At 44.1% G+C, this 23,929-nt stretch overlaps 10 protein-coding genes across 10 annotated transcripts; 5 read left to right on the top strand and 5 right to left on the bottom strand.

Annotated features, from left to right (window-relative positions):
* The first annotated feature begins 340 nt into the window (after window positions 1-340).
* Window positions 341-1,588, top strand: EAE98_007646 (uncharacterized protein). Its single transcript, XM_038955269.1, has 2 exons — window positions 341-738; window positions 848-1,588. The coding sequence occupies exons 1-2, from the start codon at window positions 468-470 to the stop codon at window positions 1,552-1,554; spliced, it is 978 nt and encodes a 325-aa protein (XP_038808447.1). The 5' UTR covers window positions 341-467; the 3' UTR covers window positions 1,555-1,588.
* A 328-nt stretch (window positions 1,589-1,916) lies between these two features.
* Window positions 1,917-4,111, bottom strand: EAE98_007645 (uncharacterized protein; the record flags this gene model as incomplete). The annotated part of the gene is made up of 2 exons (XM_038955268.1): window positions 1,917-3,509; window positions 3,608-4,111. 2 exons carry the CDS (start codon window positions 4,109-4,111, stop codon window positions 1,917-1,919), a joined length of 2,097 nt encoding a protein of 698 aa, XP_038808446.1.
* Window positions 4,112-4,309: 198 nt separating this feature from the next.
* EAE98_007644 (uncharacterized protein) lies at window positions 4,310-7,361 on the top strand. The gene is made up of 6 exons (XM_038955267.1): window positions 4,310-5,153; window positions 5,363-5,394; window positions 5,450-5,895; window positions 6,078-6,500; window positions 6,602-6,683; window positions 6,744-7,361. Exons 1-6 carry the CDS (start codon window positions 5,039-5,041, stop codon window positions 7,149-7,151), a joined length of 1,506 nt encoding a protein of 501 aa, XP_038808445.1. The 5' UTR covers window positions 4,310-5,038; the 3' UTR covers window positions 7,152-7,361.
* A 1,619-nt stretch (window positions 7,362-8,980) lies between these two features.
* EAE98_007643 (uncharacterized protein) lies at window positions 8,981-10,551 on the bottom strand (the record flags this gene model as incomplete). Its single annotated transcript, XM_038955266.1, has 3 exons — window positions 8,981-9,798; window positions 9,879-10,295; window positions 10,347-10,551. 3 exons carry the CDS (start codon window positions 10,549-10,551, stop codon window positions 8,981-8,983), a joined length of 1,440 nt encoding a protein of 479 aa, XP_038808444.1.
* Window positions 10,552-11,234: 683 nt separating this feature from the next.
* Window positions 11,235-12,726, top strand: EAE98_007642 (uncharacterized protein; the record flags this gene model as incomplete). The annotated part of the gene is made up of 4 exons (XM_038955265.1): window positions 11,235-11,283; window positions 11,334-11,428; window positions 11,481-12,059; window positions 12,109-12,726. The coding sequence occupies 4 exons, from the start codon at window positions 11,235-11,237 to the stop codon at window positions 12,724-12,726; spliced, it is 1,341 nt and encodes a 446-aa protein (XP_038808443.1).
* A 456-nt stretch (window positions 12,727-13,182) lies between these two features.
* On the bottom strand, window positions 13,183-16,351 carry EAE98_007641 (uncharacterized protein; the record flags this gene model as incomplete). The annotated part of the gene is made up of 4 exons (XM_038955264.1): window positions 13,183-14,879; window positions 14,932-15,381; window positions 15,432-15,812; window positions 15,874-16,351. 4 exons carry the CDS (start codon window positions 16,349-16,351, stop codon window positions 13,183-13,185), a joined length of 3,006 nt encoding a protein of 1,001 aa, XP_038808442.1.
* A 288-nt stretch (window positions 16,352-16,639) lies between these two features.
* Window positions 16,640-18,401, top strand: EAE98_007640 (uncharacterized protein; the record flags this gene model as incomplete). The annotated part of the gene is made up of 6 exons (XM_038955263.1): window positions 16,640-16,665; window positions 16,714-16,815; window positions 16,872-16,877; window positions 16,932-17,011; window positions 17,065-17,361; window positions 17,414-18,401. 6 exons carry the CDS (start codon window positions 16,640-16,642, stop codon window positions 18,223-18,225), a joined length of 1,323 nt encoding a protein of 440 aa, XP_038808441.1. The 3' UTR covers window positions 18,226-18,401.
* Window positions 18,402-18,489: 88 nt separating this feature from the next.
* EAE98_007639 (uncharacterized protein) lies at window positions 18,490-19,709 on the bottom strand (the record flags this gene model as incomplete). The annotated part of the gene is made up of 2 exons (XM_038955262.1): window positions 18,490-19,578; window positions 19,629-19,709. The coding sequence occupies 2 exons, from the start codon at window positions 19,707-19,709 to the stop codon at window positions 18,490-18,492; spliced, it is 1,170 nt and encodes a 389-aa protein (XP_038808440.1).
* A 345-nt stretch (window positions 19,710-20,054) lies between these two features.
* Window positions 20,055-21,601, top strand: EAE98_007638 (uncharacterized protein; the record flags this gene model as incomplete). The annotated part of the gene is made up of 3 exons (XM_038955261.1): window positions 20,055-20,717; window positions 20,787-21,522; window positions 21,579-21,601. The coding sequence occupies 3 exons, from the start codon at window positions 20,055-20,057 to the stop codon at window positions 21,599-21,601; spliced, it is 1,422 nt and encodes a 473-aa protein (XP_038808439.1).
* Window positions 21,602-21,834: 233 nt separating this feature from the next.
* Window positions 21,835-23,583, bottom strand: EAE98_007637 (uncharacterized protein; the record flags this gene model as incomplete). Its single annotated transcript, XM_038955260.1, has 1 exon — window positions 21,835-23,583. One exon carries the CDS (start codon window positions 23,581-23,583, stop codon window positions 21,835-21,837), a length of 1,749 nt encoding a protein of 582 aa, XP_038808438.1.
* Between the last annotated feature and the right edge of the window lie 346 nt (window positions 23,584-23,929).

Raw genomic sequence — 23,929 nt, 5'->3', positions numbered from 1 at the left:
AGTGCGGGAAGCTAGGAAGAGAATGCAAGCGGAAGGAGATCGTGTATAATATCCGAAATGCGATGCGATGAGTTGATTTGACGAATATCTTTGCGAGCTGCGAGCATAATGCTAGGTTTATAGGAAATAAGAAACATCTCCAAGTACCTACCTTATAATGATTTTAAGTGGTGGGGTGTGTGCGAACTCAAAGAAGCTTCTTTGGAGCAATGTAAAGCTTTGAGTTGTAATGCTGAGATATAATTTTGACTGGATCGCATAATAAATACAGCTTTAGTAAATGTGTTCATTAATTTTTCCAAAAATAAAATAAAAAAGTCCTTATATTCCATGACTTCCACATCTCGCAAAACCTCACCATCCACAATATTCAGCCTCGCCTCGCCCTCTAGAAACAAAACCTCACCAACTTTTTCCATCTAGTCCTTCACGTCTCTTCACATGCTCTACAAATCTCACACCCAAATATGAATTTCGGCGTCCTTGAAATCGCGCCCTCAAAATACGTTCCAGCCCCAGGCTACGCATATGTACCCGATGTATCCAATGCGCCGCAAATAGGATTACAGCCTTCGGCGCGCCGCGCGCGCGGCCCAGCTGGTGCGGGATTGGGTGCGGAAACGACGAAGAAACAGGATGCGAAAATTCTGAGAGAGTTGGCGCAGCTGGATAGGGAGAATCATAGGGATGTTAATATACCGGTTACCGGGGGCGGGAGGGGGAAGGAAGGAGGGAGAGGTATGTGATTTTTCCGGGGGCTTTCGGGGAGAGGGAGAGAAGAGAAGAGGGGAGAGGAAGTTAGAGATATATATGTGTTCAAATAAATACTAATACAAATCACAAATAGGAAACCAAACCAAACTCACCCCCTCGGTCCGCAAAATCCTCGCCTCCCAAAAAACATTCGCAAACCATCTCTCCGATTTCGAAGCCCTCTCCGCCCTTCCCACTTCCACTTCCACAACCTCCGTCCAGCAACCCCCTCCCCCTCCCCTCTCCACCCCCAAAGTCCCTCCCGCCCCCGGCTTCACCAGCACCGGAAAACGCAGCCACAAAAGAAAAGAACCCCTCCCCCCCATCATCGACCCCAAGCGCAGCCACAAAAGAAAAGATCCCAACGCCCCGGCCATTTCCACACCCCTACGAACCATGAGCACGAGCGCACCGATGATCAACTCCGAAGCGGAAACAGCAGCTGCAGTGAGTTCCACACCTGCGATATCCACGCAAGCCGAATCCACATTCGCGCCGTTTTTGTGCGCCTTGCCGCCCCCGAAACCGCACCCCCGAGATCACGACCCGTTGCTTGTTTCGCGCGTGCCGAATCTGCCGAGTGTGCAGGAGATGCAGAGGTTGTTGGAGGTGCCGCCGTTGAGTTATGGGGAGGCGAGAGGGGGCTGGACGGAGGAGGATCGCAGGAAACCCGGGAGAGTGTTCTGTGAGGTGTGTGGGTATTGGGGGAGAGTGAAGTGTATGAGGTGTGGAGGGAGGGTGTGTGCGTTGGATTGTTTGGGGACACATAAGGAAGAGTGTTTTAATAGGTATGGTGCTTAGGGAGGGTTGGACGGGATGAGAAGATGTGGGAGGGAGGGGAGAGGGGAGAAGTTTGGGATTGCTTGGGGTTGGGATCTGGCGATCAATTAAGTAGGCGAGTTAGTGGGAAGAATGATCACCTTGATGGATATCTTCGTGATTGTACGTATGTATATTTAGTTCTTATATTGGGATACCCAGGGAAAATGGAAATGAGAGGAAGTCAGGAGTTCAAGTCTTGAGTGTCGAGTATCTTTAAGTATAAAGATTCAGACATTCTGATCGGTATTGGAAATCATGAGGAGGAGGATGGTAGAATATGCATAATTTTGCTAGCTCATAGTCCACCTATCCATCTACCCATCCACCCTATCACACCAAACCTACCGTCTCCTTCCCACACCCCCTCCACCTCCCTCCGCCCTCTCCGCCAACGCCACAACCTCTCCAATCCCACTCGCCTCCTGCTCATCTTCCAACGCCACAATCTCCTCTCTACAATCCCACCACTTCTCCTCACTCATCTCAAACGCCTTCGTCTTAATCTCCTTAACACTGAGCGTTTCAGGCTGGATTCCCTTCCAGCGCAGTCCCGTCATCAACGCTTCCTGCCATTCATTGCCCGTGCGCTGGAAGAAATCGCGACGGCTTTCAAACGGACGAGGATGCGGGAGATGATCGTCCGGACTGGTCGTCGAGGTATCGGGTGTATCGTCGAAGGATTCGGGCGCAGCAGTAACAGGGGATGAATCGGGGAGCTCCGAGGAAAGAGCATCCTTCTCTTTGCGCTTGGATTTGCGTGTGCTTTCGGTGTGCAGGTGTTTTTTATCGTCCATTTTGACATCGCCATCTTCGTCGGCATCTTCCTCGTCGTCTTCGTCTTCGTCGTCTTCGTCCTCATCTTCTTCGTCGTCTTCGCTGTCTTCCTCGCTGCCAAGCCAGTTCTCGGGCTCTCGTCTGAATATCTCTTTTACGCCATCCATTTTGCCTAGATCGACCGCGTACATTTCATCAAACGTAAATTCGCGATCGCCTTTCTCATATGTACCTCCGTAGATGTAGAGAACATCATCCTGAACAGCCAACTGTGCATTAAATCTGACGTGGGGGAATTCCATGAGAATCTGCTTAGCGGGTAAGGCATCTGCGTCTTCATCTTCGGGCTTGCTGGTGTCAATCTCCATATCATCTGCATCGGCTAGCGATTTGCCCGTCTCGAGCGCGGCGAGATTGCGTAGGAGTTCTTCTTCGTTCGCTTGGCCTCTTCCTCTTCTTCCTCCTCCGCGCTCGTTTCCCCCATTGTTTTTCTTTTGAGCTCGTGGCTTACGTAGGGCAAGGGGGAAATAACGATTTCGTTCAATGTTCCATGCGAATAGCGTATTGAAAAATTCGCTATCGATTCCCTCCTCGGATTCCTCAACATCGTGTACACCGCCAAATTGAATACCGCGCCCTTTGTGGTAAGCCATTGTAGCGCCTGCACGTGGAGGATTCGGGGTGTTGGCTGGTTTTTTCCTGCGTTCCCAACGCACGGTGGGAGGAGCGGCGGTCGATGTATCGGCGGGCTGAGTAATGCGGAGATAGAAACAGTCTTGGTGGACCATGGGTTTGAGCACGTTGCGCATGGCCATTCCACCGCCTTTCATCTGTTTTCCTGAGACGTTTGTTTTGACACGGGAATAGCCTCCGTACAACACGGCGCCGTTCTCGTGCGGGAGAAAGGTGAAGGAGGATCGGGCGTCGGGTTTCTGGGTCACGGGGGGAAGGACGGGATTGTGCCAGATGAAGTTGGAAGTATCGTAGATCCAGAGGTCGGAGAGATATTTGGTCGCTTGCGATGTGTCTTGGAAACCGCCGAATAGGATAATGTAGTTTTTGTAGTAGGTCATGCGGTGACCGCTACGAGCGGGGGGAGATTTGCCCTTGGTTTCTAGACGTGTCCATTCACGTTCAGAGGGATTGAGGTGCCAGAAATCCTGTGTATTGTTAGTATATATTCATATATCAATTATTTGTATCCCAGTTCTTAAGTCTGAAAGTATGATGTATAATGATATGGCGTGAAAGAACTCACATTATAGTGATAAAAAGTTCCCTGTTTCGGACTGGAAAACTCCCCTCCAAACATGTATATGCCCCCTGCATTTCCACCTCTACACCACGCATGTCCAGATCTTGGCAATGGAGCATTTGGGCTAGTCACTACATGCCACTCATCCTTATTAACCGCATACACATACAAGTCATTGAAGAAAGTCGCCAAAGCGCCGTTGAAATACTCTCCCCCGAATAAAAATAGTTCATTCGCATTATTAGGACTAGCGATGAGAGTCGAAGAAGCTCTTGGTTTCGGAGGCTCGCAAACCACTTCTGTGATCTTCAAGAACGATTCTTGAGCTTTAGCATACTCGGCAAGAACAGAATCGAGATCGATGGATTCATTGTCGCTGTCGTCGGCGGATTTGGATTTTTGAGCTTTCGACTTTTCTTTCTTGTCGGCCTTTTTCTCTTGCTTTTGCTTCTTTTCTGCAAGCTTCTTCTTTTTGTCTTCAGACTTGGATTTCTTGTCTTTAGCCATCTTGAAGAGTCGACCAGAAAGTCAAGAGGGAGGGGCACACGTATCACGTGACTGAAGAACAGAGAGTCAGCGATTCTGTAGAGGTAGTGCGTAGTAGCTCAGATGGCTTGGATGTGATCGATCCTCTAATGGCTTTATATGTAAGTTCCGAGGAGCTTTGAAGCCGTACGGATGTGTCTGATCCTGTATGTATGTGGTATCATGTAACCACAGGATAGTGAATGGAAGATTTTGCAAGCACGGGACCCATAAAAAACGAACTTTCATTTTCTCAATCAATTGAATGATAGTGAGCAACCATACGAAACCATGATACTACAAACTGTACTCTCTCCTTCATCTCAAATGTATCTGGAATTACTATGTAGGTAAAGAGAGGTATTGAATATCACATACCTTTAAGCTTTCCCTATTCTTCCCAGGTTATTCCAATCAACTCTTTCTTCTTTGATAAAGATGGATGTTTGTTGATTTCTTGGTGGGGTGGATTGTGTTGTGTGATAGCGCAGGCGTGTTAATGTGCAGAAGGCAAGCAAGAGGCAATCCAGCAATCCAGCCATCTACCCTTGAAGGCCGACTTGGCCCCACGTTTGCATGGCTTCCCCTCCTGGAGTCCAGTCCCGTATATGTTATATATCGAGATTATATCTTCATACAAGACACTTGTGAAAATCTCAACCCGATAACATTCGCTACATATAAAAGCGGTGATCCTCCTTTATATTCTTCAAGTATCATACATGGATAGGTGTACAATCTCACTCTTCTCCACCATCTGTTGCTTATCTTTCTTTGCGCTTGAGATATCATATTAAGCAAAGCGCACTTCAGTCAGCGGTGTGCTCATCCAACAGTTTATAGATCTCTTTAGATCGATCTTGTTGTGCCCTTCAATTTATAGAATTGCCTTTTCTTGAGATACTTCTTATGCTCAACCTCAACAAGCAACTCTTCAAATTGTTAAGGACAACACCAGCCTCAAAACTACCTAGCAAAATGTCCTCATCTCAGCTTGTGGATTCAAAAACACATTTGATACCAGGTAAGATATTATCTGCCTTTTGATTCTCTATGTTTGGAAAACACTCACATATTCATGTTTTTGTATCTGTCATGACCAATTTGGTCTCATCTGCTCAAATTGGACTCAATCTACAAACAATACATGACTTGTCCTGTTTCCTATCTGAATCTATTATTGATCTCTGCTTAGCACTACCAAGCAAGAAATTTAAACTAACATATCCCTAGGAAAGCTGAAAGTTTCGGAACTATTTTTCGAGGTTCCTTTGGAGTGAGTGATATCCCCAGAGAATTTCTTATAATCCCAACAAACAGCAACGAGTATCTGCTTTGAAAGATAAGACTCTAACTCCAGCCTACCTATCTAGCTACTCTAATGAATCAAAAGGCTCAATTCGAATATTCGCACGCAGTGTAATCAAGTATGAGAATCCAGCTACAAAACCCACGGAAGAAGAAAACCGCAAGTCTTCCCAAAAGCCCTGGTTTGTTTACCTCCAAGGTGGACCAGGTTTTGGATGCAGACCACCTCAAGATTCTCCAATTACCAATGTAGTTCTCGATAAAGGCTATCAAATGTTATATATTGATCAGCGGGGAACTGGATTGAGTAATCCGATTTCAGCTGGTACTTTGGCTTTGCAGGGAGATGCCCAACGTCAAGCCGATTATCTTAAGCATTTCAGAGCTGATAATATTGTGAGGGATTGTGAGGCTATAAGAAAGATACTCACTGCTGATTATCCTGAAGAACTCAAGAAGTATGTAATTTTCTTCATTCTCTTCCGAGTTCTCATTTCCAATTGTTTTTTTTATCCCAAAACATTTCCTTCTTCCCGTCCCCTTTCAGAACTTTGTCTCTCGACACAGACGAAGTTCATCTTTCATACCACTGATTCCACGTTATTGAAATCCAGAGTGAACACCCGCTAACATCATACAGATGGTCCGTGTTCGGCCAATCATTTGGTGGTTTTTGCATCCTCACGTATCTCTCTTTTCACCACCAAGGTCTACGTGAAGTTTTCACCAGCGGTGGTCTTGCCCCAGTTGGTCACTCGGCCGATCGAGTCTATCGCGCTACCTTTCAAAAAGTAATTGAGAGAAACCGGGCCTACTATCAAAAGTTTCCCGAAGATGTTGCTGTTGTTCAAGGTCTAGCAATTCACATTAGCGCTAAGAATGGACTACAAATGCCATCTGGTGGTACATTGACTGTGAGAATGTTCTTAACTATGGGTATTCAGTTTGGTTTCCATGGAGGTTTGGATCTGGTTCATGATATCGTGTTAAGGATGAGTTCGGATTTGGATCAGTATTCGTTCATTACTAAACCTACTCTTAAGGCTATTGAGGATATTGTCAGGTGAGCAGTTTTCAGTTTTCCCTTTCAAACTTCCAACACTCACCAAATTCTTCGCTATTCCCAAACTTCCTCCTGATAAATGGTCATTAATATTCCCATAGTATGGATAACAATGTAATCTACGCTATCTTGCACGAATCCATCTATTGCCAAGGCAAAGCCTCAGACTGGGCCGCCGACCGAGTAAGTTCTCTTCCATCGCCTCTATCACCATCCATCTAATCCCTAACTTTTCTGCTACAGGTAGGAAGGTCCCTCTCCGAATTCAAATGGCTCACCGGGCGTCCCCGTTCCCCCTCCTCCCTAATCAGCGAGCCGCTCTTCTTCTCCGGTGAAATGATTTATCCCTTCATGTTCGAAACCTCCCCCGAACTTTCCGCCATCTACCCAGCCGCCAAGATCCTAGCCGAATACACAGAATGGCCCCCTCTATACGATGAATGGCAATTGGCACGAAATGAAGTTCCCATGTATTCAGCTACGTATGTGGATGACATGTACGTGGATTTTGGGCTAGCGCAAGAAACAGTTAAATTGGTGAGGGGATGTAAACAGTGGGTTACTAATGGAATGTATCATGATGCTGTGAGGAGTAGGACGGGAGAAATGATGGCGGAACTCTTTGCGCTGAGGGATGATGTTATCGATTAGTAGAAGGAGAGAGAGCGCGTAGGGAGGGAAGGAAGTACGAAAGGGAAAGAATGAGAAAATATAGAGCGAGTGCACAAAATCCAATGAGTTACGATACTGCGAGAACAGCTCAACATGCATCTGAATCCCATCCATCAACGTTGTACTTCCATCTTCGGTAGAATACCATTAGACTTATCTACCCAATCGATTTTACACAAACCTTCTCATTCCAAGGTTTCTCTGCTTCATCCAAACCAAAGAATCATACCCAAACCCAAAACTTCGAAACAAAAAGCCAGTGATCTTTACCGTATCATCTTTATAAAATCACTAGGTATGTAGGATCTACGTAAGCAAAAAAAACAGGCGGAAATTGACCACCATTCGAAAGACCTTCAACAACTAAGATCTCTTTTGAATATAATATTAAATCATAAAACCATTTAGAATCAATACAAAGAAGACTTAAATTTTCTTTTGCTTTTTTCAAATTTCAATATTTAATTTGAAATGAATTTATCATCTATTAAAAAAGTCCTTTGAAAGGTACTCAATTTCCGCCCGTTTTTTCGCTTACGTAGAGGTAGGATATATCTGGTTTGATCTCATCTTATCATCTCTCTTCTTATCATATGAATTATACATACCTAGATATTCATATTTACATCTATATCTAACCTACACATAATATAACATAATATAATATAGTATCTATCTATCTATCCACGAAAACAGCTAGATGCCCAACTGAACGACAAACAATATAAATTTAACATGATATGATATGAACACTAGTTTCCAAGCCCATCCATCCCATCCATTCCATGAAACCTCCCCTCCCTCTCTCTTTCCTAAAATACTCATAAATACTCATAAATTCATAGTATACAACTTACAACTCATAACTTACAACTCATAACTTATAACTCATAACTTACAACTCATAACTTATAACTTATAATACACAACTCATAATACACAACTCATAATACACAACTCATATTCATAACTCACAACTTACAAATCATAACTTATAACTCACTCACAACTTATAACTTACAATTCACTTATAAACTCATACTTATAAACTCACACTCATGAACTCACACTTATAAACTCATATTCAAAAACTTATATTCAAAAACTTATATTTATAAATTTATATTTATAAACTCATACTTATAACTCATACTTATAACTCATACTTATAACTCATACTTATAACTCATACTTATAACTCATACTTATAAACTCATACTCATAAACTTATATTAATAATATATAATGTATAGTATACAGCTTACAACTTATATTTATAAACTCATATTCATAAACTTATACTTATAATACATAATACGTAATAAAAAAATAAAATAAAAAAAAGACAAACTTGATTTCGTTATTTCATCCCGTTGACTTGATTTCTATATCTAATTTTAGTTCTTTTTTGAAGTTTGGAATTTGGAGTTTGGAGTTTGGAGTAGAGTTTCGAAAAACGTGACATGACTAACCCTAGAAGAATAAAGTATCGACCGGTGAGCTTTTTCTCTACTATCTCAATATTTATCGAAATGAGTAGATAGATAGGTAGTTTATGTTATTTCTCTAACATCTTTAATTATTTTGATTTCCTATTCTCATTTTCATTATTTCCCAAAATGATAAACTTAACCTTACATCTAATCTATTCTATACAAATACCAAACCCATTACAGATTAATTCCCCCCTTCCCCCACCTCTCCCCCCCTCCCCACACTCCCGGAACTCCATCATAAATACATTGTTAACTCCCCGCTCTCAGGAAAGCAATCTAAAATTCCACCTCCTAACTCCAAAACAAGCGTTCTCATATCGCTTTCCCTTTCCTTCCTCCGCAAGCACCACAGAAAGCGACATCTCCGGCATTGATGTACGACCCGTTTCTGCACACTGCACTTGTGCATTTCCACGAGTTGTGTACGTCTTTGGGACGGAGGACGTTGGCGCAAATGGTGCAGGTGAGGGAATAAGGTGGGTTTTCTAGGGAGCAAATTGGACAGGTTGATGGAAATGGAGATGGGGGTGGAGACTTGGTTCTTGGCGACGCCGAATTAAGAGGAGGTGTTTGTAATTTGGTTTCGGGGACTATAGCGATGGGCGGTCTTGGTTTGATCGAAGGGGGTTTTGCGGTGGGGGTATTCGTCTCGATATTGTTGCTTCTAGTCGGCTTTTCTGTCTTTGACGACCCTGGGCAATTTTTTGTCGCTTCTTCTTGCGATTCCTGTTTAATCTTTGATGAGCTATCCGGTTTAAAGTATCTTTCAATACTCTCCATCCCTCTCAATTCCTCGAACTCTCTCTTCGCATCCTCATTATCTCTGTCCTCATCTTCACAAACTTTGACCATTCCCCTCCCCTTTCGATCCACAAGTCTACTTCCATCAAGATCAAGTGCATCATCTGGTTCAGGCTTGATGTACATTTCGTCTTCCACATCACTTTCTGCTTCACTATCGGTGACTAGATCTTCGTCTTTTATGTCTGGCTCTTCTTTTTTCACTTCGAAACGAGCCAATGCAGCAGCAGCGCGAAGTTCTCGGCCTCGTTTACTACCCGCTACTTTAGGCTTGGAAAGATTCTTTTTACCTTTCTCAAGAGCGACCTTTGTAGCGACGTCTTCTCCTACTGCGGTTGTTTGGATTAGTACTGTGCTTCGAGATTGAAGAAGAGGAATAGCATTGGTAGGATATAGATGCCAGACTCACAAGCAACTCCATTGACACCAAATTTCTTTCTAATTCTCCTCTCTTTCTGCTCCTTATAAGTGATCTTCGCTTTTGCCTTCCTCTTCTTCCCTCCCCCTCTCGACTTAAAAGTTCCACCACATAAGTGTTCCGGCAATACCTCTCCCTCACCCAACTGATCTCCCATAAACGCACCATCTTTCAATAGTACACCTTGTCCCCAAAGTCCATCACCTGTATATCCCCTCTCCCATAGCCCCTTCATCTCCGCCGAATATTCATTTCTAACTTTCCAGAATGCCCCAGAATGATTCATCTGTTTACAATGCGCCAACTCATGCATCATAACCATCTGAACAAATTTGAACGGCAGCCATCTGCCTGTTGAAGGCGACTTGAGTACAAGTTGTATGACTTCTCCGTTATTGAAATTGCGACCTGCATAGTTGATTAGTATAAGCAGCATGAGTTGAGAAGGGGGAATCATACCCCAGAATTCTAAGTTGGGGGGATACTCTTCTAGTGATGCGACAGCGAGATGGTGTTTGTTCATTATGGGAGTACATTGTGCAGCAATTCGTTCCAAAAATTCTTGAGATTTGGATTGATCTTCACCAGAGAGGGGTTTGATGAAGACGATGTTATTATTTGGTTGTGTTCTTTTGGCATTGATTCTCTCCCAACCTAAAGGCATGATGTCGATTATTTGAAGGAGCGAACGAAGATAGTATTTGGACCAGCAAATTAACGTCTTCTAGTGTATGTTGAGGAGGAGATGAAGGTAGGTAGTGATAGAAAGAACCAGATGCGATGAGGGGGCGATAACGATAAGACTTCGCGTGTGAGGAAGATCGCGCTGAGAGCGCGTGATCACGTGCAAGATTACTCAAGAACAGTGCTTGGTCCACATCTGCATGACCGACGCAAGTTCCTTTTTAGTCTCAGACTTTTTCGGGACAGAGTTATCTCCCCGACCTTGACCTCTCATGGCCAAGGTATTACTATAAACTTGGTACCGTCTTTGTATGCCGAGGCCCGAATTGGGGTTTGAATGGCGTATGTTTCCCCAAGTATTGATAAATCAATTATATAAATGATTGAATGCGGGGAGCTTGGCAAGAGCCGCTCCGAAATACATGACAATTAGCTTGATGTTGGAGTGGTAAGCGGTCGTATGTGCCACATTAGTATACCCCAGATATAGTTGTCTGTTTCTACTATATATACTTCTACGTCCTTTGAGATGTGCTTTCCTTTCCTATGCTCAGTCCTCCTTCTCCAAGTCGTCTTCTCGTTATATTCTACCTATAATTTTCTTTCGATACCATATACCATCTCATAAACCAGACCAAGGTGTTCCTGGTTGTTTTCTCTATGATGTCAGCATCCACTCAATCCAAGAAACCTTTCCATGTCGCCATTTGCGGTATGTTGCAACCTTAAAATCAAAGTAAAGTTCACCTAATAACTATTCAGGCGGAGGTATCGGTGGATTATGTATGGCAATTGGTCTCATAAAACAAAACATTCCATGCATAGTATACGAAGCCGCGCCTGCATTTGCGGAAATTGTATGATCACACGTTTTCCTTCATAATTTACTCTGATGCTCATATTCCACAGGGTGCAGGAGTATCATTCGGACCCAATTCTATCAGAGCAATGGAATTGATAGATCCAGCTATCAAACGCGGCTTTAGCAATTGCGCAACCTACAATGGATCACCGGAAGAAAGAGATGTCTGGTTTGATTTCCGGATAGGCACGTCCGAAGACGGCTGGAAAGATTTCAAAACAGGAAAACCACCAGTTAAAGAAGGAGAATTCCTGGCTAAAGTTGTGGCCGAAGGTTATGGACAAGCTTCTGTTCACAGAGCTCACTTTCTCGACGAATTGGTTAAACTGGTTCCAAAAGAAATCGCACAATTTGGAAAGAGAGTTGAGAAGGTAGAGGAGAAGGGAAGTAGGCTATTGATGACTTTCCAGGATGGAACGACTGCAGAGGCGGATGCGGTGATTGGGTGTGATGGTATTAAATCGAGGACGAGACACATGGTTCTGGGCGATGATCATGAAGCAACTTTACCGGTATTTAGTGGAAAGTATGCATATAGAGGTCTGATTCCCATGGAAAAGGCCATTGGAGCTGTTGGAGAATATTTAGCCAAAAACAGTCAGATGTACCTAGGCCACAAAAGTCACGTAAGTATTCTTCCCTCATCTGATTCAATAGAAACTAACATCCCTCTAGATCCTAACATTCCCCATTGAAAAAGGCGCCACAATGAATGTCGTAGCTTTTCAAACGCAACCGGATGGAAAGTGGGAAAACGAAAAATGGGTTATTCCAATGAAAGAGTCAGACATGTTCTCTGATTTTAAAGGCTGGGGTAAAGACGCAAAGCACGTTTTATCACTTATGGAAAAACCAGACGTCTGGGCTCTCTTCGATCACCCTCCTGCTCCAACTTACTATAAAGGTAGGCTTGTGCTCTCAGGTGACGCAGCTCATGCAAGTACTCCCCATCAAGGAGCAGGTGCGGGGCAAGCTATCGAAGATGCCTTTGTTTTGAGTAATTTACTCGGAGACTGCAAGGGAGTGGGTGACATTGAAAATGCGTTTAGAGCGTACGACGAGATTAGGAGGCCGAGAAGTCAAAAGGTAGTGAAGACAAGTAGAGAAGCAGCGGAGCTTTATGAGTTCGAGAATGAGGAGGATGTAGGGGGTGATGGCGTAGGTGTGAATATTGAGAGTATGAAGGAGAAATTGGTGGAGAGGTGCAAGTGGATTTGGAACGAAGATCTAGGGGCGCAGCTGAATAGTGCTAGGAGGGTTATGAGGGCAAGGGGCGACAGGGCGAACCTTTAAACGGCGAAAGGGATTTAGAATGCATGTTGGACAACAACCAATATGAAGGATATGGGACAAGATGTAAAAAAATCTGTTTTTATTGCTGCGTGGTTTTAACAGCGTACCTGGGAGAAGTGCAAATAATTACCTAGGTATTGGAAGATTTATGTTATCGAACAAGGTATTTTTGAAAAAGCAGTCGCTCATTCAGTTCAACATTTGTGGCTTCAGGATATCCAATTAGCGTATCATCGATTCTTCTTACCAGTTGTGAAAGTTCACTGGTGCAGAAGTTCTCTCAAAACAATTTACAGCTATATCCTTCGCTTCAATCGATTTCTTATCTTAATTTGATCAACATCTCCTGCAAGTTTGTCTACACGACTATCCGGGCTCGAGCCGGGGACTTAAAAGTCTAGCTCATGCATCAAAAGCAAGGAGACGTCATTTCTCTCAGCATTTCATCCGATTCGTCTATGTAAACCCTACCACATCCCCCACCATAAGCCTCTGCCACTTCTCCACACACTCCCCAATTCTGACCAACACGCCCGCAGCAAGTAATCTCCTCTTTTCATCTTCCTCACTCCCCGCGCCAATCCCTTTAAAAACCCCCTCAACCCACCCCCTCGTCTCCAATAATTCCCTCCCATGTCTTTCCGCCAGACCCCTAAGATCTCCATCATTAATCTCCAAAATCGTCATGAAAGAAAACAATAGCGCTTCTTGCACTACCGTATCTGTCATCGCTTGCATTCTTAAACCAAGACATAAATCCCAAAATTCGCTCGTCATTTGTGGAAGACTTAGTGTTGATTGTCCGGAAGAGTGGAGAATTATACTAAGGGTTTTGAGAAAGAGGCTGAGGAGATAGGGTTGGAAAGCGATGTTGGAAGAAGAGTTTGAACCGTAGGCTCTGAGATGAATAAAAAAGCGACCGGTTAAGGGGAAGAAAAATGAGGTAGAGACGATTTTGGCAAGGGCATTGGAGATAGGCTTTTTGCGCTTTTTCTCGACCTCGAGGCGCGAGGAAAAAGTGCGGACTTTGAGAATATTTGGACCGCTTAAGCTGTCGGCTGTTTGGGCTGCAAGAGGCGCGAGGAAAGTTTTTTGCAGGCTGCTGGTTAGGGCTTCGACGGGGTTGGCTGTTGCGCTAAGAGCAGTAAGAGCAGGCTTTGAAGGGGACGGAGAATAGTGTCTGTGCATTGCTTCTGGGAGCTTTTTTGAAGGAAAAGTCGATGAAGATGAAGATGAACCAGTGGCATTGTTGAGAGACTTGTCTTCAGTACCATGGCCGCCTAGCTCACGAGCTCCAAGACCGAGTGTGGTAAGAACAGCAGCACGCTGAGCTAGAGAATAATCGCCATCAAAGAATGTCTTCGAAAACCATTGGCCCATTTTTTCTGGTAGTGCAATGAGGATGGCGATCATAGCTTGGGAACGCATTTCTTGGAAGTTCTCGATATCATACTTATCTTGCAAACCAACAAGAAGAGTTGCGATCTCTTCCGCGTGAGAACTGACCTCTGCGCCAAAGTTGGCTTTACGCCGTATCAAGGAAGCTGCAGTGGTAAGTGCTAGTTTTTGACGATCATAGTTTTCAGTATCTCTTAGATAGGTGATGAGATCACGAATATAGACGGGAGCTGTTGGTTTGTTTCTGATGACAAGTGTTGGATCTTCATCGGAGTCTTCGACATCGGAATCAGGTTTGGCATAAGGAGTAAGTCCATCGTCATCAGATTCTACTTCGTCATCGTCTTCAATTTCTTCGATGGAGATGATTTTAGAATTTCCTTTGAGGGGGTTTGGCTTTGACGCTGGCTTGGCCTTTGCAGATTTCGTTGTTTTCGATATTTTTGGAACAAACGTCGACTTGAGAGGCTCGAGATTGCCAATTGTATCTGATACGTTTACCAAACTCTTGTACCATTTTGCTTCGGACGTTTTCGTATCTTCAATCTTGAAATCCATGATTTTATCTCCTTTATCGACTAAGCTGGACATGGCTTCTCCAATGACCATACCCAAGAAGCGTGCTCGAGGTGATGATGCAGCTAATCTATTTGAAACAACACTCAAATGAGAACCCGACCTCATGATCATCGCAAGTCGAAGAGGCGACATTCTACAAACGTATCCAGCAGACAGGAGGAGAACTTGTGCATGTACTTGGAATCATATTAGCAAAGGAATGGCATTTGATTTTTTGAAAAAGCATACCTTCTTGTTGCAAGGTAGGCGCATGTCTAATATACAAATTATCACCAAACTGGCTCAAACTTCTTTCCAATATGCTTTCCATATCCTTCTTGCTTTTTGAGAGGGATGCGATTGCAGCACGTCGAATTGCCACACCTTCGCCTATACCAGCCCCCGAGGAGTTTGTCAACCAAGTTATCAGATGATCTTTCCGCGACTCATTATCAGCGATTAGCATGCTAATGAGCTTAGCCGCTGCTGATACGATGACTTCATTTGCTTGCCACCACTTCTCATCGTCCTCCGATGTGATATCCAATGATAAATTATCCCGTGACAATAGATTTAAAAATGTATGAAGTAGATTCCGTTGTTCAAAGCTTGGAAGGTATCCATATAGCTTTAAGAATTTTGCTGCATCTTCTTCTTTTTGTAAGAGTAGAGAGCCTAAAATCTCTTTGGAAATATTATCTGGACCCCGGTGAGCGATGAAATCAAATCAATCCAATGAGTAGTCTTACCAATATGACCAAGCCTAAGACACTTCCCAAAGAGCTCGTTGCAGCTCTTCCATGCTTGCTCGGAGTCTTTTGGCAGGGCTTTCAACCAGAAGATGATATTTTGGCCCAGCCATCTGCTATAGGAGCCTCCATCGGCGACCCAATGCTTGTCATTTGGCTGTTTACTGAGTTCATTAGAGATTGCTTCGGCCTCGGCAGTGATACCAATGACCTTTCCACTCCCTATTAAGTTCAAGAACTCGTTGAAAAGAACTCTCTGCTTGATAGCGACATCAGATGAACTAGTGATAGTGTTCCAGAGCTTTTCGACAGTGCTTTCCCCTTCAAGAACCTCAACACAAAGTTGCAGCTGTATCTTTAGACTCTCTTCGATGCTTGAACCTATATATCGTTAGATCTTCAGATGAATAGCTTATTTAAACCTAAGTTTCGGATAGCTCACCTCCTATATTCTTCTTAGTCTCCTTGGACTGCTGCGTGAGTCGCTTTAAATTCAGCAATATAGCATTAATACCGGTTGTACTTCGAATTGATTTAAGCAGTAATTTAAAAATAGGAGATTGCTTGTTCTTTTTGGCCCTGCCGCCCGACTCATGAAAAATACTCCAGTAATTGGGTGTGACTTCAGACACCAAAACATGAACTAGCTGAGAAGCCAGGGGACCTGGAGAAGTAATACTAAAATCTATTTGATTATCAAGAAATTCCAGAGCCGACTTCAAGTCGTCAAAGCTGGGCTGGTTTTTCAGAGTTTCCAATGCTTGTTCAGCGCTTGATATGTGTATAGGATTTGAATGGGTCTTTTTGACTGGCTGGATTAATGGTGAACTTGAAGAGGTAGAAACCTCAATAAGAGCATTTTCATCTTTTTGCTCTTGTCTCTTATAGACTATACTCACTGGTGTGAGTAGATCATCCATAGCTGCATCGAATTCAGTTAATGGGTGACTCTGAGTAGATTTTTAGATTCAAGTAATTTTTTTGATTCTCAGAGTCTATTGTTCTTCGTCCAACTACTAGCTATACGGCGGGCAATCGCGGCTAAAGCGTTTGTGATAGCGCTAACAAGCTCATGCACCTCGATAAGAATACACTCCATTTCCAACAGTTCCAAGCTGTTTTGATCATACAATTATCCTTTTCTACAACAAATTCCTTTACCGCAGCGAAGTACTCGAGAAATTATTGAACACCCAAATTCTCTAACTATGGCGACCCAAACACTCTCAAGATGGTACGTATATCCTTCCGATTTGTTTACTACTAAACTAACAATTTGAAGGACTTATTTAGACAATATCCGTCGAACTCCTGGACCATTTACTGATGAGGAGTTTGATGGTAGCGAGGCATGCACTGCTCTCCTCGATCACATGAAAATCTTGTGCGTTTTGATATTCTTGAAAACAAATAAAGAATATATTGCTAACACGTCTCCAGGGTGATGTTGGTTGCCTAAGAAGTTCACAGAATAGAGCTCCGAGTGCTAACAGAAAGTAGTGGAGCGGGAGGTCTTGGTTGCGAAATCTTGAAGAATCTAGCGCTATCAGGATTCAAGACGATTCATGTGATTGATATGGGTACTTTTTTGTTCAACCTAATCTGAGATAACACTCTAACTAAGCTGCTTCAGACACAATCGATGTTTCAAATCTGAATCGACAATTTCTTTTCCGCCATAGCGATGTTGGCAAGTCCAAGGCTGAAGTTGCAGCCAAATTTGTGGAGAAACGAGTAAAGGGTGTCACGATTGTGCCGCATAATTGCAAGATCCAAGACAAGGATGAGGAATTCTACATGCAATTCAGCATTGTTGTATGCGGGTTAGACAGTATCGAAGCCCGACGATGGATTAATTCTAAATTGGTCGATATGGTTGATATGGAAAACCCGGACAGTCTGAAGCCATTGATTGACGGAGGTACCGAAGGTATTAGAAACGTTTCAAGCACTCAGAGCAAATTTGTTAACGGTACCATTAGGATTCAAAGGTCAATCCCGTGTAATCTTACCGACCATGACTTCCTGTATCGAGTGTCAACTTGATATGCACGCACCAAGAGCTGCAGTTCCTCTCTGTACGCTAGCTACAATTCCTCGCCAACCGGAGCACTGTATCGAGTGGGCTCACATTATGGCATGGGAGCAAGAGAAGCCATTTCCTAAGCTAGATAATGATGATCCAGAACACATCACTTGGCTTTACAAGAAGGCCCTAACTAGAGCGCAAGAGTTTAACATCCCGGGTGTTACTTATTTTTTGACACAAGGAGTGGTCAAAAATATCATTCCAGCAATCGCCTCAACTAACGCAATAATCGCGGCAAGCTGCTGTAATGAAGCGTTCAAAATCGCAAGCAGTACCAATCCCTCTCTTGGGTTGGAAGAAAATTACATGATGTACAGTGGAGACGACGGCATTTACACCTACACCTTCAAGCATGAGAAGAAGGACGACTGTCCCGTGTGTGGAAACTTGGCAAGGGATTTGAGCATCGACCCCAATTTGACTCTTCAGGAGTTCATCGATTCTCTTGCACATAGACCAGAAGCACAGCTCAAGAAGCCTTCAATTCGTTCAGCCGACAATAAGTCTTTGTACATGCAGAGCCCGGAGAGCTTGCGCGTGAAGACTGAGCACAACTTGTCGAGGAAGATGGGAGAAATGACAGGGGACGGGGATGAGGTTGCAGTGACAGATCCGTCATTAGGTTCAGTCATGTTCAAGTACAGACTGAAATTCTCCAGGGAATTTGTGGCAGATGCTGCTGCGAATGAGAGTGTGTCTGCTTAGCCGGAGTTTAGCTTGGAAAACACGACGAAGAATGAATGATGTGAAAATGAAGTGGATTTAGCGGGATCATAGGCAAAAGGAGTTCTGATAGCTTGCATATCTAGTTTCCTATGACCTATGAGAGAATGATATCATATAAATGGCATTGATTTTTTGGTTATAATAAGCTCTTTAGAATCTAGATACCCATTTATCCCACGTATGAACCAACTAACGCCATATTTCCTAAAACTCCTGCAATGCTCCCCTATATATCTCCACAAATTACTTCGTCATGTTTTGTAAACTCGTCTTGAATGCTTCACACTTTGTTCTCAGTGTCTTAATCGACTCCAGGAACAATTCATCACTATCCCATTGTCCCAAGCTCTCGATCGAGAAAATGAAATGATCTCTGACTCTCCCCAATTTGACCTTGCCTTGGAACTCCTCATGTCTTAAACATTCTCTGCTGACCGTATCCCTCATAGCATCTACAACCACTGCCTTGTCCTCACCCTCGTGTCCTTCATATCCACTTCCTTTAATCTTTGCCTCCTTTGCAGTAACCTTCTCAATTCCAATAACGCCGTCAGGGAAACATCTCTTGAACTTCTTTGCGTCTTTGCCCAAGATTGGTTGAGTAATATCAATCACTGGCAATAATCGATATGAAGCTGTAGCTACTGGCGAAAACTTGGCGTGATCCCTTCCAATTCCCTTAATCGCATGCATGTCGATATCAATGACTTGACCGGGTCTCATCTTCGCGATCAAAATATCTGGATTAGGACTCTTGATAGTGTTCTCGCCGCTGAAATACTCGAGCTGTCTTCCAAATGGCTTAAATTCGATATCCTTCGCATATACATGTGCATTGTGGTATTTTTTTCTTGGATCTGTTTCTCCTGGAGCAGCTTCCTTGTTGTGTGTACATTCGACTTTCAGGGTCAATTGAATGGTGTTATGATCGAAAGAGCCGAGGTGACGTTCTTCTTCGGGGGTTTCTTCCTCGGGCTTTTGGAACCATTTCATGAAATCTAAGAGTCCCTCTTTTCCTCCCTTGAATGGTACGAGACCGAGACGAGCGCAGAGAACTTCATCTTGGATTACAGAAGTGTTGTTTTTGACGAAACAGTATTCGATAGCGAGTGTGGGAATTTCAGCAATGAGGATTCGACGGAAGGCATTGGCGACTGAGGCATCGATGCCAATGAGGGAGAATGAGGAGAGGAGTGGTTCGTTTTGGTGGAATTGCACTTGGAGGTTCTCGGCGAATCTTTGTTTGTTCCATGCATGATCTTCGTTAGGCCAATGACCTGGGAAATCTGTGGATGTGATGTCGGTGACGGTTTCGGTGTTTATTCCAACTATCTATGAACGGAATCAGAAATGAAATCAGTGTACATTTGAAGACTTTGTACCTTTCTAGCTGCCAATTCTCTTTCAGAAAAGCTTCTGGGTGGTGGGGCATCAGCCGCAGTATATTTTTGTTTTGGTGCCATTTTGTATAATTCTCCAAACCCGAGTAAAAAATCGATCGCGGGGTCGTTCTACTCTCAGTCGCACTGTCGCAAAGATTCTGAAGATACTAAAAAATAAATTTTGATATCGGCATCAAAGATCAACCGGCGCCGACCCTTGCTATCCCTAACAGCCAATCAGATGATCTTAAATAAGCAAAGCTAAACAAAAGATCCGTGCTAAGAAGTCAAGAACATCATCAAGATAATCAAAGAGGCAAACGCTAAATCGGCCTCACTCTCCACTCCTCAGTCTCATCTCATTGTCTCTCTCAAAACATTGAGATCTGGTAAAAATCATCCAGTATCTCTTCAGTTTTGTTCACAATGGTCGCATCACTATTCCGGCAGGCCGGGCGCACAGCTACTAGATGCTCGTTGCGACCCACCACACTTCGTCCCTCGACATCAAGAGCCTCAATTAGAGCATTTTCAGCACTCCCAGCCCGCAGATACGCAGAGCCATACGAGGGCACAAGATTAGTTCCTACCGACGAACATTTCGCATTTAACAACACTCCAGATCATCTCGATGTGGCTCCCGATTCAAGACTGCACGAAGACGAAAATGTGGAGAAGAGGAAGATTCGCCATTATACCGTGAACTTTGGCCCTCAACATCCGGCTGCTCACGGTGTGTTGCGTTTAATTTTGGAGCTTAACGGAGAGGAAATCGTGAGGTCGGATCCTCATGTCGGTTTATTGCATCGGGGAACTGAGAAGTTGATCGAATATAAGACATACATCCAGGCTTTACCATACTTTGATCGATTGGATTACGTTTCTATGATGACCAATGAGCAATGTTTCTCTTTGGCTGTTGAGAAGTTGCTAAATGTTGAAATTCCCGAGAGAGCAAAATGGATTCGAACGCTTTTTGCTGAAATCACTAGAATTTTGAATCATCTTATGTCGGTCTTGTCTCACGCAATGGATGTTGGTGCTCTTACACCTTTCTTGTGGGGTTTCGAAGAACGTGAGAAGCTTATGGTAAGGAAATTTTATTATTATTTATTTTGACTATCTAAGGAAATGTAATGGTGCTGATATCCAACGTAGGAATTCTACGAACGAGTTTCAGGAGCCCGCTTGCACGCTGCATATGTTCGTCCAGGTGGTGTCCATCAAGATATTCCAGTTGGACTTCTTGACGACATCTACCAATGGGCCACTCAATTCGGCGACCGTATCGACGAAACTGAGGAACTACTTACCGATAATAGAATTTGGATTGGAAGAACAAAAGGAGTTGGTGTCGTTTCAGCCGCTGACGCTCTGAACTTGAGTTTCACTGGTGTTATGCTTCGAGGTAGTGGTGTTCCATTTGACATCCGTAAGAGCCAACCTTATGATGCATATGACCAAGTCGACTTCGATGTACCAGTTGGTGTTCATGGTGATTGCTACGATCGATACCTCTGCAGAATGGAGGAATTCAGACAATCCCTCCGAATCATTCATCAATGCTTGAATAAGATGCCAGCTGGACCCATCCGAGTAGAGGACTACAAGATCTCTCCACCACCCCGTGCTGCTATGAAGGAGAACATGGAAGCACTTATCCACCACTTTTTGCTATTCACCAAGGGATACACTGTTCCACCCGGAGAGACTTATTCCGCAATTGAGGCACCTAAGGGTGAAATGGGTGTGTACGTTGTAAGTGATGGAAGTGAAAGACCATACCGATGCAAGATTCGCGCGCCAGGTTTCGCTCATTTGGGTGGATTTGATCAAATCTCAAGAGGACATTTGCTTGCTGACGCGGTTGCTATCATTGGTACCATGGATTTGGGTAAGTTTTCATGAAAACATTTGTCGCTTGTAGATCCATGCTAATCATGCTCGCAGTCTTCGGAGAAGTTGATCGGTAGTCGTGATTCGACGAAAAGAAAAGTGAGAAAGGAAAATAAGATGCCGGTGATGGTACAGTGGTTTCAAGCAATTTCGGCGCAGATTCTTCTCCTTTGTTCTCAATGTACAAATTCTAAGTGAAAGGCTGAGTTAGCATAGTTCCAGCATTGCACGACATAAATGACTATCCTCAAAATATTATCTGCATTTGAAAACTTACTTGAAATTTTTGCCTTGTTCTTGCTTGATCCCTTTACATTGTTGAGTTTGGTCGTGGCATGCTGCTGATGACTCTTGGCGTACGCAAGAGGGCAATATTCATAGTAGCAGGTGTATCTTGAGAATGCATTTGAGCTTGTCCCTGAATAGTATTTGCTTGAGTAGTTGCTTGTGTCGATTGAGAATCAGTTTGAACTGGACCGGTAGTAGTAGTCATCTGCATTTGAAGTTGTCCCATAGATTGAGTGGTTCTAGCTCTTTGAACAGTGTTGCGTTGAGCATTGTCATTCCCATGACGTCCATTGCGTCTAGCTCCATGATGACCCTCATTGAAATGTCTCGGAGCAGCAGGAGCTACCAAAGGCAAGTCCCCTAGATAGGGAACCTGTGGTGGGAGTGGAGGTAAACCGTTATCCGAAGCGTGCCATACATTTCTTGGACTAGAAACACCACGAGAAAGAGGGGAGAATGTGGGTGCACGAGCAAAACCGCCCAATGGTTGGTGTTCGGCCATGGAGACGCCAGCAGGACCTTGAGCGCGTGTTTGGGGTGAGCCGCGTGCATTAGTATTGGCACTGGTGCTGGCATTGAAATGAGGACGGTCCATGTAGTAGCCTGCGTAGTTATAGGTCTCTCGGTGAGCATCAGTGTCCATGACTTGATTTTGCGGATATATCATTGGATAGCTGGTTGGATCTGTAAATGGAGTAGGGGTGTGTCGAAATCTAGGTTGGCTTGGTGGACCTGATTGACCGTATGATCGAGGATCCATGCCACCAATTGGTCCTCTCTCGGAACCGTGCATTGGTATTGGCGCAGTAGGCTCCGGATCGGGGCTCCAAGAGTACTGGTTTCCAGGGTAGATAGTGCTACCATTTCCATCGCTATAAGTAGATGGAGCGAAATTGGGACTCCGATAGCTAGGAGGACCTGAAGAAGGGGGTGGAGGCATCTCGAAAGAGTGGAATGCATGGGCTTCAGCTCTGTGATTGGCGAGAATGGGATGTCCTGGAGGATAGACACCCATGTTTGACATTCTTGGATCAGGGGGAATGATCATCATATCTCCGTACATAGGAGATGAACTTGTCCTAATTGGTGGATTTTCGATGGGCCGAGCAGGTACAACACCCGTAACGGGATTCATGTCGTATGGACCTCTTCTGTGGACGTTGGCGACATGGAAGTATCGGTGGGAAGAGGCTGGATCGCGGGGATGAGGACTGCGATAACCTGGTGGTGTAGTGTTCATCATAGCTTCCATGTTTGATCCTTGCATCATAACGCTATTTCCGCCAATTTCTTCCGGTTGTCTGCCTTGTCCCTCGCGTCCTCCGTGGTTGTTATCGCCAGCGTTATCGATTGTACCTGCAGTATTCGCACCGGTATCTCGGCCTCTTCCTCGTCCCCCGGCTCTAGCTCTTCCATTTCCATCTCTCTCATTCCCATTCCCATTTCCCTCTCCCTCTCTCCTGAAATCTCTAGCCCCCAAATCACCACCCCGCTCTCTCTCCCGACGCTCTCTCTCTGCCCTATCAAATATAACCTCACACTTACACTCTCCTCGCTCATGTCTCTCTCGATGAGCATTCTCCTCGGCTATAACGCTCATATTCCAACTCACACGCATGCAAGCATGACAGAATTGGTTGGCAGGAATGGTTTGTAAGGCCGGAATAGAACATGGGGGAAAATTCTCGTTTTGAGCGGTAGTTGGGCATTTTGTAATGCAGGGTAAGCTGCAGTGGCCACAGGTGTAGCCCCAGAACGACTTGAAGCACATGATGGACGATTTGAGGGTTTTGCGAGTGATGTGAAAGTTTGTTGTCGAAAATGTGTGTGATTTATCGTTTAACTGTTTTGCATGGATATCAGAGTGTTATTTCGTACGAAATCCGGTGTATTATTGTTGATATTGAAGCTATTATTGCAATCGTAGTTGTGAATAAGGAATAAGGAAGGTTGGGAGGATTTATTTCGAGGATTAGTTCGATATTTGAAGTGGTGTTTCAGAAAGTTAGGTGGTAGCGTGGTGAAGGGGTTCGATTTGAGGTCAGTGAATGAAAGTCGCTTTATCGAAAGATTATTCAAAATTGCAAAACCAGTCTGTATATCCAATCAAATCGTCG

This window comes from Botrytis deweyae, assembly GCF_014898535.1.
Source record: "Botrytis deweyae strain B1 chromosome Unknown BDEW_018, whole genome shotgun sequence".
Taxonomy (NCBI): domain Eukaryota; kingdom Fungi; phylum Ascomycota; class Leotiomycetes; order Helotiales; family Sclerotiniaceae; genus Botrytis; species Botrytis deweyae.
Note: the sequence above shows the minus strand (reverse complement) of the source record. Positions and strands in the feature narration are given on the sequence as shown.

What these genes read in the sequence shown, in the direction of transcription:
- EAE98_007644 (XM_038955267.1), top strand. Translation starts at nt 5,039, where the DNA reads ATGCTCAACCTCAACAAGCAACTCTTCAAATTGTTAAGGACAACACCA. An exon ending in AAAAACACATTTGATACCAG is followed by an intron (nt 5,154 to 5,362) that starts GTAAGATATTAT and finishes ACATATCCCTAG; the next exon opens with GAAAGCTGAAAGTTTCGGAA. An exon ending in GCTATTGAGGATATTGTCAG is followed by an intron (nt 6,501 to 6,601) that starts GTGAGCAGTTTT and finishes ATATTCCCATAG; the next exon opens with TATGGATAACAATGTAATCT.
- EAE98_007646 (XM_038955269.1), top strand. Translation starts at nt 468, where the DNA reads ATGAATTTCGGCGTCCTTGAAATCGCGCCCTCAAAATACGTTCCAGCC. An exon ending in GGGGAAGGAAGGAGGGAGAG is followed by an intron (nt 739 to 847) that starts GTATGTGATTTT and finishes AATCACAAATAG; the next exon opens with GAAACCAAACCAAACTCACC.